The sequence below is a fragment of the Dipodomys ordii genome, unplaced genomic scaffold, assembly GCF_000151885.1.
Source record: "Dipodomys ordii isolate 6190 unplaced genomic scaffold, Dord_2.0 Scaffold212, whole genome shotgun sequence".
Lineage (NCBI taxonomy): Eukaryota > Metazoa > Chordata > Mammalia > Rodentia > Heteromyidae > Dipodomys > Dipodomys ordii.
This window is the reverse complement of record NW_012267428.1, coordinates 668586-680309: the sequence shown is the minus strand read 5'-3', so window position 1 is coordinate 680309 and position 11724 is coordinate 668586. Positions and strand designations below refer to the sequence as shown.

General features: G+C 41.7%; 1 protein-coding gene across 1 annotated transcript in view; it reads right to left on the bottom strand.

Moving 5' to 3' along the window:
* Positions 1-7853: 7853 nt before the first annotated feature.
* The window catches only part of Kcmf1 (potassium channel modulatory factor 1), a 46027-nt gene continuing 42156 nt past the window's right edge, over positions 7854-11724 (bottom strand). The window contains exon 7 of the mRNA XM_013035435.1: positions 7854-8477. Coding sequence (XP_012890889.1) covers positions 8216-8477 — 262 coding nt within the window. The 3' untranslated portion in view covers positions 7854-8215. The remainder of the gene's footprint in view (positions 8478-11724) is intronic.

The window sequence follows — 11724 nt, the reverse complement described above, 5'->3', positions numbered from 1 at the left end:
TAGCTTTAGGGCTATAGGGTTGGGAGTAGGGGTTGGATGAATATTAAAGGCAAGAGTTGGGACAGAGTTAGGGTTGAAATGGGGAGGCGGGGTCTAGCCGGCACCATCTTGGCTACATGGTGGATAGGGAATTGGGTGTAACTGGCACCATTTTGTCTTCAAGGTGGAGGAAGGTGAACTTCCCATGTGATGGGCATGCTTGAATTCCACAAGGCAGGGGTAGGGATTTGGACAATAGGTTACTGTGCTTTGAACTTGGGAGACTCTCGAATTTCCTGTGACCCTGCCCCCCTGCTCCTGACGCACAGGTGCCATACACCATTCCTCATATCCCGTGTCTCCCCTTTCCTCCTGTCACCATGCAGCCCATTTCAGCTCTCCATTGGAGTTGATGTGGTTTGTTGTTGTTTTCCTGCTCTTTCTTTGCTTTACTACTCTCATGGCTCAGTTCTCTAACAGTATTAAGTGTATTTGAGGGGCTGCAGGTCTTTGTGACAAGTCTACCTGCAACCACCAGCTTTCCAGTTAAGGCTCCCAGCTCAACCTCTCAAAATGTGGCTCCTCTGTGTCTCCTGATTGAGCTGCTATACAATAGGGTTAGGAATAGGTTTAAGGTTATGATTAGGGTTAGCTAGAAGTAGGAATTTAAGTAGGTTAGGGTTAGGGTTAGGTTTGGGATCTGGGTTAGGAATAGAGGTAGGGGTTCTTGTTAAGAGGTTAAAGCTTAGGGTAGTGATAAGATTAAGAGATAAAGCGTGACCTGTGGCTCCAGGGTGTCAGGTTTAGGGTTTGGGAAAAGATCAAGGTCAGGGTTATAATGATTAGGTTTGGGGTAGTCTCAGAGTTAAGATTAGACGTAGGTTGGGCATGTGGCTTAGTGATAGAGTGTTTGCCTAGAATGCATGAAGCCTGGGTCCAATTCCTCAGTACCACATACACAGAAGCAGAAGGGGGGCGGTGGCTCAAGTTGTACAGTGCTAACCTTGAGCAAAAGAAGCTCAAGGACAGTGCCCAGGCCCTGAGTTCAAACCCCAGGACTGTCACTCACACACACACACACACACACACACACACACACACACACACGTAGAAATATAGAATTAGGGTATAATTTAAAGTTAAGGTTATGATTAGGTTTAAAGGTAGGGGTAACTAGGAGCCACAATTCCTCTGTCATTATTCCTAGCTGGACAGGAGGCTGAAATCTGAAGATCCAAGTTCAAAGCCAGGAAAGCCCATGACAGTGTTATCTTCAATTGAGCAACAAAAAGTTGGAAGTAAGCCGGGTGCTGGTGGCTCACGCCTGTAATCCTAGCTACTCAAGAGGCTGAGATCTGAGGATTGCGGTTCAAAGCCAGCCCGGGCAGGAGAGAATGTGAGACTCCTATCTCCAATAAACCACCAGAAAACCAGAAGTGGTGCTGTGGCTCAAGTGGTAGAGCGCTAGCCTTGAGCTGAAGAGCTGAGGGACAGCACCCAGGCCCAGAGTTCAAGCCCCATGACTGACAAAAAAAAAATTGCAGGTTGTTTAAAACTTAAAGCAAGCTGGGGCCTGGTGACTCATACCTGTAATCCTTGCTGAGTTACTCAGGAGACTGAGATTTGAGGATCCCAATTCAAAGCCAGCTGGGGCAGAAAGTCCCTGTGAGACTCTTATCTCCAATTAACCACTCAAAAACCTCAGAAGTGGCATTGTGGCTCAAAGTGGTAGTGATACCCGTGAGCAAGAGAGTTCAGGTACAGTGTGTAGGTCCTGAGTTTCAAACCCATGACTGATGGAAGGAAGGAAGGAAGGGAGGGAGGGAGGGAAGAAGGAAGGAAGGAAAGAAAGAAAACTCGAAGCAAACCTTTGGGGGACAAAAAGTAGGAATGAATGAGAAAACATGTCCACAGAAGAACATGTCCACTGCTTGCTGAGGACAAAAAACAGACCCTAGTAGGTAAAGACCACCACCCAGCCTTGGAAAGCAGCCTGACAGCACACATGGCTCCCAAGACTTTTCCAAACAGGCACACCCAATACTCACCCATGTCTGTGGGTTATCTGTACAATTAACAGTTACAAAATTGGACAGGCCATGGGTTTTTACTAGCTGCTGTGAAGCCTGACTTTCTTCCTTTTTTGCTGGTTCTGGGGCTTTAACTCAGTGGCTCATGCTCTGGCTCTGCTGTGCTTTATATGAACCACTCTTGCAGCAAGGTTATTTTTTTTCTCCACAGAGAATTTCACAGGCTTTAAACTGTGATCCCTCAGGTCTCTCTCACACTGGAGTAGCTGAGACTGCATTTGTGAGCCTTAGGTGCCTGGCTTCAACTTTTTTTTTTGGGTCCGGTCATGGGGCCTGAACTCTGGGCCTGGGCGCTGTCCCTCAGCTCTTCAGCTCAAAGCTAGTGCTCTACCACTTGAGCCACAGCACCACTTCCGTTTTTTTTTTTATGTGGTGCTGAGGAATCGAACCCAGGGCCTCAGGCATGCAAGGCAAGTGCTCTACCACTGAGCCACCTTCCCAGCCCCTGGCTTCAACTTTCTAAAACTTGTGAACTTCCAAGCTTTGTAACTTGAGGAAATTAACCAAGGCACCTACCTTGACAGCATGTGGCTTAAAGATAACTTGGATTTAAGTTTCAGGTTTCTCTGGAAGATGTGAATTGTCTTTCAAAATGGAATTTGCTAACCAATCAGAAAAAAGTAGCAAGAAATATCGTCTCCTTTTTAAGTTGGCAGTGGTGGGAATAGAACCCAGGACTTCGTGTTCAGCAGCTTATCATAGCAGTCCAGCCTGAACACTACATCTTCAAGTGGTTTACTGCAGGTTCCTTAACTCCCTGAGCGCAGGCATTTATAGAAACGCTATTCAACAAGAGATAGGCTTCAGAAAGAGAAACCAGAGTACCAAGAATACTAATCAGAAAGGAACACTGCTTCAACAAGACTGAAGTTGATGGCTACATGGAATTATGCTATTCTAAAAAAATAAAATCAAGCTGGGTGCTGGTGGCTCACGCCTGTAATCCTAACTACTCGGGAGGCTGAGATCTGAGGATAATGGTTCAAAGCCAGCCTGGGCAGAAAAGTCCGTGAGACTCTTATCTCCAATAAATCACATAAAAACCAGAAGTGGTGCTGTACCTCAAAGTGATAGAGCATTAGCCTTGAGTATAATTGCTTAGGGACAGTGCCCAAGTCCTGAGTTCAAGCCCCAAAACCAAAAAAAGTAAATAAAAATAAAAATCTGCAAAGTGCTGCCCTCCTTATCTTGCATTTTGATAGTAACTTCAATTGGACATGAGATAATTCATGTATCTGCTGCCTTCCATTTCAGGAAGAAAATTGTCTTAAAGGCTCTAGCTGAGCTTTAAAAAGAGCACAGTCATTACCTTTCACCAGCATTATCAACGTTTGCCTAATTCCAGGAAAAGTTCCTTCCTAACATTTTACTTTACCACACTTGAAGCCAGTGTAACATGGGCCCCAACTGTGCATCCAAGTAACTCACAACACACAACAGATACTCCTTTGGCTGGGGCCGTAGCTGAAGTGGAATGGTTAGGTAGGCAAGTTAAGCCTTGAATTCCATTCTCAGTACTGACAAAAGAAGTCTAAAAACATACCTCATTTGTAGCCGATGTGGTTGTGGGGCTTTATAAAACTGATATATGCTGGGTGCCAGTGGCTCACGCCTGTAATCCTACTCAGGAGGCTGAGATCTGAGGATGCGGTTCAAAGCCAGCCTGGACAGGAATGTCTGTGAGACTCTACACTCCAATTAACCACCAGAAAATCGAAGTGGTGCTGTGGTAGAACAGCCTTGTGCTGAAGAGCTCAGGGACAGTGCCCGGGCCCAGACTTCAAGACAAAACAAAAAGCCAACAAAAACACAAAACAACAAAAAGATATATTTGTTCAAGAATTTCTAGCACTTGCTCTTCCGTCATACACATAATTATCTTTCTTATACACACCTGTCACTGGACTGTAGTATCCAAAGTAGATTCCAATCACAGTGGACAATCATGTTCAGTTCCAGGAATCTTATTTAAAAAGCATTTGTTTCTACAGAATACACAAAATGTATACAAATCCTTTCAGCATTCCCCCCCCCCCACGTTTCTTATTTATCTTCGAATAGTACTATGAGGGACTGAAGTTTGTCTAGCCTCAACTACCATAAAGTAAAATATGTGAAGGATGTGGCGTATCTGCTGTGAGCTCTCTTAGGAGGAACTAGAGCTAGGACCCATTGAGAAAACTTCTGGGGTTCCTTGTCACGTCCCTAGCCCTTTCTGCTTTCACTTTTTTTTTTTTGGCAGTCCTGAGGTTTGAACTCAGGGCCTGGGCACTATCCCTGAGCCTCTTTGTGCTCAAGGCTAGCACCTTACCAATTGAGCCACAACTTTACTTCCAGCCTTTTGAAATCTAATGGACTTTCCTGCCTTCGTGGTATCCAATTGTGAACCTCAAATCTCAAGCCTTCTGAGAAGATTACAGATGTGCGCCACCTGTATCTGCTTGGCACTGATTTTTGCTTGAGGCCTAATGGACCAGAAAAGATGTTTGATGAAAATTAGTGTACTACTTAAAATACTATTATATAATATTGAGAGAAAAGTTGAAGAATCGATTTCTGTGCTACTTCTGTTATTTGTAACAAGCAGCAATCCTGAACTACATTTGGAGACTACAGAGGTAATACTTCTATTTTACCTCAGTCTAATAGTAAGGGTTCATGGTTCAAAGCTAGTCTGGGCAGAAAAGTCAGTGAGACTCCATCTCACCAGCAAAATGCTGAAACTAGTGGTCTGGTTCAAGTGGTAGTGTGGCCAGCCCCAAGCAAGAAAGTTGAGCTTAAGGCACAGTACCAGTACACAGAAAACAAAAAACTAATCATAAATAAGGGTCCACTATGCTGTTAGCTTCAAACCTGGATTCAAATTCTGAGGAATAAAACTAAACAAAAACCAGGTCCTGGTGTAATCCTAGCTACTCAGTAGGATGAGCTCTGAAGATTGCCCCAGCAGGAAAAGCCCACCAAAAGTCGTAAGTGAAGCTGTGACTCAAGTGGCCTTGAGCAAAAAAGCTGCTGGACAGTGCCCAGGCCCTGTTGGTTCAAGCACTAAGATGGACACAAAAATAAACAAATTAAACTAAACAAAAATAATGCAACCTAAACACAAATCATAAGACTTCATTTTTCTGATTATGGTCATAACTACTCAGGAGGCTGAGATGTGAGGATCATACTTCAAAGCCAGCCCAGCAGGAAAGTCCGTGAGACTCCAACTACCAGAAAACTAGAAGCTGTGGCTCAAGTGGTAGAGCACTATCTAGCCTTGAGCTGAAGAGCTTAGAGACAGCACCCAGGCCGAGTTCAAGTCCCATAACTGACCCCCCCCAAAAAAGAAAGAATTAGAGAAAGATGTGAATTATTTCAAGTTTTAAATTCCATTATTTTCTCTGATCGCCCATGAGATAGTTTTCACATAGTTTATATGGGAATACTTTGGGGTTCAACGTACTTATGTATTCCATTCTATAAACTTCACAAAAGTAGAAATGTACTGAGAAACATTCTCTGTACTTCGTACCCTTTAGTATAAGTGCTTACTTTTCTTTAAGTTATGAAAATTAAACTCCTTCCAGAAAACCTTGGGCAGAAACAATTACTTCTAAACAGGAAGTAAAGACAAGCACTATGGAATTTACAATTTATCTTATAGACACTCAGAAAAGAACACACACAAAAACCTCTGAAGACGTAAGATTTGGTCCTTAGAAATTTTAAAGTGTTGAAATAAACAGTATTTTTCAATTTTGCCTTTTCTCCATTAAAATCTTTGCAAGTTAGTTTTATCCAGTAGTACATCCAACAATATGATGTTGATTCAGAAACTAAAGAAAAAGGACACAAGAATTTGAAGGGCTTAAATATATTTTTATATTGATATTCTGTGTCTTTCTACCCTAAAATAATACATTATTATTGATTACATACAAGATGAGGTGAGGTATTTGTAAAATATTTGATAAAAATAATTAATATACAGTATTCTACATGAGATGGAACCTTATGAACTTCTAAGTCTTCTGAAGTGATAAGTTGATCATCTAGTTTAAATTGTCCTGAACAGACTTTTATAATTGTTCCCTAAAACCATGTTCAAAATGGAGGCTCTTACATTTCCCCAAAATTTATGCTGAAAAGGGAAAGTACACAATTGGCAATTTCTGTTTTCCATATCCATATCCATTCACACAAAATCAAGACCTCCATACTTAGCATAAAAAGAAAAAAAATACTGTATCAGAGATATAAAATCTCTATGGTTAGGCTAATTCACCAACACCAAAGAAATTCAAGTGGTCAACAGTCTTGAAAATGCTTTATTGAAATGTATGATTTGTGTTTAGAAGATGTGTTTGAAAAAACCACAGCTTGAAAACCGGTTTTTGAAAACTTCTCAACAACCAATTAAAAAGAAAGAAAAAGAAAGAAAAAAGAAGAAAGAAAAAGAAAAATCTCACTGGACTTAACTTCTAGTATAACTAGAAGCCCAGTGTAAAATTTTCCTTCAAAACATTTTCCATTACAGAAACTAAAGGAAACAAAGCTATTATGTTTGGAAATTGTTGGAGTTTCAGAGAAGAAGCAACAGTTTCTTAGACATAGAGGTGACTTCTTTTTGGTACATTTGGATGAACATGAACTTCACAGTTCTTAATAGAACACCGGAGAGGTGCTCAAGTCTGTATGCTTGTCAGGTTGAAGAAACAGAGAAACACAGACAGGAAAAGACAAAGATGGTGGGAGAGAGAGAGAGAGAGGAGAAAAGAGGAATGGAACGAGACATGATTAGGTTTGAGTCTAGTTATAAATTTATCAGAAGCTGTGCGCACCTTTTTAAAAAGTCCTAAAATTACATTCCAAAAACTGCCCCCCCAACCCCCAGACCCATTGTCCCTGCCTTGGAGCGATTGTGAACATCTATGCACAAAACTTAAAACAGAAAACAAAATAACTCGGCCCCTCCAAACCCCAAAACAAACCCCAAAAGGCTGTACAGTTTCTTTTCTTTTTTTTTTTTTACATAGAATTAATAATATAGGCATATAGGTGGCATGATTCAATTAAAAGGCTTTACTTGTTATGCCAGAAAAACCCCAATAAATAAAAGGTGCTAAGGTTAGCATTAAGAATTTGGTTGTAACATCATGACAAAATCTGGGAAGGCAAATCCTCAAAGCTCCCCTGATACTGATCTGTCTCAGCAAACTACAGAGCAAATACATAAATAACACAGAATATGATTGAAAATGTGAAAAATTTAAAAACAGACAACATAATTCATGTTAACTTTGTTGAACAGTAAAATAAATGAAATTCATCTACACCTGAATGAAACATGTTTAACAATCGGAAAAAAATTTTAAACAACCACAAAAAGTAAAAACTTGAAACAAATAGTGAGTAGGATTTGTTTTAAGGGCAGGCACACAGCGCGCCTGCAGCAGATTCCGACAGCTGTTGTGCTGGTGTCTTCTACAGATGAGTTAGGCAGGCTGGCTCCGTACAGGCAAGATGACTAACAGGGCGACAGGACACAGGCGGAGCGCCACACCTTGCTAGGACCCCCAGATTCCACTGCAGAGCTGGCTTTGTGCACAGGAGGCACACAAAGAAAGGTGATTCAGGCAGACATTATTCAAAAGCTATTTTGTCCCATAACCATTGAATAATGTTTGGGAAAGCTTTGGGCTTTGTTTTTGTTTTTTTAAAGTTTTACTCCTTGTATTTACTTTTTAAATAACAAGGTCACTAAAACTCATGCACGCTGCAAAAAACCTCATGCAGTAGTTAAGGTAAACCATCCAAGCAGTTTTTATTCATTAATATTCATAAATACACACAGCAGCTTCATTAGAGATTTCAATTTTCCTCTTCAGTTTGAATGTGGAATATTAGGAGAGCCTTTTGCATGTCAAGGTACAGGAAGCAGAGATCACCCTGCACTGCTACCTACATTTACCTGCTAGAAGTAAAAATTAGTTAAGTGGAAATGATTATCATATATATTTTCTCTCTTCCTTTTGAATGTACACAATGTAACAAGAGTGACAGACCTGAAATTACAATCACCAAACAAACCCAGGATAGTTGTTGTCCACTTTCATTGGCAAATACAGCACAGAGGACATTGTCTGCGAATTGGGAGGTCATCAAAGAGGAGGTGGTGGAGGCTCATTTCCTTTATTACTCTCTTTTAAATTTAGGTTTTCTAAAGCAACATCTAAAGGCATAATATCTACACAGCCCATAGCACCAAAATCTGCCATCTCCCCCCGTTCATCCTCATCTGAGGATGAACTCTCTTCACGCACTAAAGTAGACAGAAGGAGCTCTTGGACGAACAGGCTACGGTCTGCACGCTCACTTTCCATGGACTGGCGCTCTGTTTCAGACATTTTAGGATCATTCAACCTGTGTAAGTTAAAAGAGAAAGAATTCATTGGTAAAAGTCAGTGAGACTAGGGGCACAGTATTCACTGTGCCAGCTCCAGAGGCAGCACTCAGAATGTGGGACACTTCACTGGAACGCCTTGCACTCACTACTGTATTATAGCCACAGGGATTCCCCACACTTGTAGCAATACCATTGCCCTGAGGTATGACGGTCTCAATTAGGCTCAGTGAGAACATAAAACAAAGCAACCAAAATAAACATTTAGACTTCTACTCCCTCTAGAAAAACAGTGTTTTTTTTTCTTTCTTTCTGTGTCTTACTGGGGCTGGACCTCAGGGCGCCTCACCCACTTTCTTGCTGACAGGTGGCCACCTATCATTTGCTTACTCCTGCCTTTTTGGTTTATTTAGAGATGGGGGGTCTTTACCTTGGCCTCAGCCTCTGGAGTAGCTAGGATTATAGGTGTGAGCCAGTGGTACTTGTTTAATTTTTTTCTTTTTTTGAGAAAATATTTCTGATGATTAGGGAAGTAGTTATTTCCTTAGCCAGAATTTCACGTGTGGGTTGGGAGAAAAAGTAGCAACTCTGCTAACAAAACAAAACCTATACATGGTCAGTAGAATATTCAAGTTTTGAGGGGGGGGATATCTAAAATATCTTTTGACTTTTTTTCTGTTATTTCCATTTTATTCTTTTTTTTTTTTTTTTGGCTGGTTCTGCGCTTGAACTCAGGGCCTAGGCACTGTCCCTGAGCTTTTCTGCTCAAGTCTAATACTCTAAGCTACTTCTGGCTTTTTCTGGTGCTTAATTGGATATAAATAGTCTCATGAGCTTTCGTGCCCTGGCTGACAGTGAATTGTGATTCTCAGAGCTCAGCCTTCTGGTAGCTAGGACTATAGGTGTGAGCCACTGGCTCCCAACCTTATCTTACATTGACATAAGGTATGTCTAGAAACTTAACAGCATGGGCTGGGAATCTGGCTGAGTGGTGCATGCATGAAATACTGCGCTTGATTCCTCTGTACCACATAACCAGATAAGGCCAGAAGTGGTGCTGAGGCTAAAGTGGTAGAGTGCTAGCCTTGAGCAAAAAGCTCAGGGACAGTGCCCCAGGACTGGCAAAAAAAAAGAAAACAAACAAAACCCCCCAACCCAACAGCAAAAAACCCACCATGCTGAGCTGACCTGTGTTCTGGTGAGATATGGGCTAGGCTAGGACACATGGCTTATCCACAGAACATGGAGAAATGAACAGAATCCTACTCATCACCCGTCACTAACTTGTTAAAATAATTGAACAATGTCAATTCTTGGCCAGGCATAGTGGTTGATGACTATAATCCAAGCTACTCAGGAAGATTGCAGTTCCAGGCCAGCTTGGGCAAAAAGTATAAACGTGAAAACCTTACTCAAAAAATAATTAAAGCAAAACGGTTGAGGATATAGCTCAAGTGGAAGAGTACCTGCAAGTACTCAGAAAACACAAAATCCCAAGTTCAAGTCAGTACTGCCACCCCTACACACAAAAAGGGTCAAGCTCTAAATTTAAGGAAACATTAAAATCATGGAAATTTTGCTTAACTCAGGGCTTGGTCTCTCTCTCTCTCTCTCAGGACTAAGTGCTCTATCACTTGAGGCACAGCTCTACATCTGGCTTTTTGGTGATTTATTGGAGATAAGAGTCTCACAGACTGCCCTGTCTGGGCTGGCTTCCAATTGAGATCCTCAGAAATCAGCCTTCTGAGTAGCTTGGATTATAGCTATAGCCACCAGCACCTGGTTCAGTAACGGTTTTTGCTTTTAGAGACAAAGAAGGAAAGCCACCTAGAGTACAGGGATAAAACAACAACAACAACAAAAACAAACCAATTAGAAGATGGGGTTGGTGAGAGCCCAGCAGCACATATAGCAGGGACTTCTGAAAACCCACGAGTACTTGAGCTCATTGTTACTGAATTCTGTTGCTTGACTAACTTCAAGCTGAAAGGCCAAGTGCATCCCAAAGCCACATGGATGGCATGTATTGGGCCCTAATCACAGGACCCTAGTCTAAGTGTTTTTGGTATGCATTAGCTCTTTGAACAACTGTCAGTTAGGACCTATTAACAACATTTTACAGGAATAGGAGCCTGAAGCAGAGATTGAGTTACTCAAAATCTCACAGGTGTTAAAACTCTAGAGTGAATGATTATTAGATTTGGGGTTTGGAAATGAAAAGCTCTAAATGTAGAAATTAAAGAAAATGTATAACATCCACTAACTATGCAATGAAAGGAAATGACAGATCACATTGACAAATTTAAGAGCACTGGGTGCTGGTGGCCCGAGCCTGTAATCCTAGATCTGAGGATTACAGTTCTAAGCCAGCTTGGGCAGAGAAGTCCCTATAAGACTTTTTTTTTTGGTTGGTCATGGGGCTTGAACTCTGGTCTTAGACACTGTCCCTGGGCTCTTCAGCTCAAGGTGAGTGCTCTACTGCTCACCTTGAGTGGTTTATTGCCCGGGCTGGCTTTGAACTGTGATCCTCAGATCTCAGCCTCCAGAGTAGCTAGGATTATAGGTGTGAGCCACTGGTGCTGGGCCCCTGTAAGACTTTTATCTCTAATTAATCACTCAACAACTGGAAGTGGAGCTGTGGTTCACAGAGGTAAAGCCCTAGCCTTGAGCAAGAGAGCTCAGGGACAGTGCCCAGGACCTAAGATCAAGCCCCCCCACCAAAAAAAAAAAAAATTAAAGTCACTAGAGATTAGTTAATGGACTAGCATTTGGGTAGAAGGCTACGTGGTCTCAATGAGAACTACAGAAGGGCAAGGCCAGGTACCAGTGGCGTGCATTTGTAATTCTACTACTCAGATCTGAGTTCAAAGCCAGCAAACTCAGGGAAATCTGTGAGTCTAATTTCCAATTAACCTCCAAATACCCAGAAGTGGAACTGTGACTAAAGTAGTAGGGTCCCAGCCTTGAATGAAAAAGCTAAAGGGCAAGTGCTGAGGCCTAGAGTACAAGTCCAACATTGGCACAAGAAAACAACTGCTGTGAAAAGGCCAAGTCAAATCTATTCTATGAAGGTACAGGTTGCATAGATTACTTACATCAGGAGAGCTATAAACTAACAGGGGGAGGCCTGTGGCTCTTTGGAGAGCATGTGTTTCTGACATTATTGTCTTGATTTTCAGGCTATAACCTGGTTCTAGGGCTTTGTTTTCTTTCTTTTTTTTAAAAAATAACTTTTTATTGAGGTTAAATGATTACATAAATTTCACA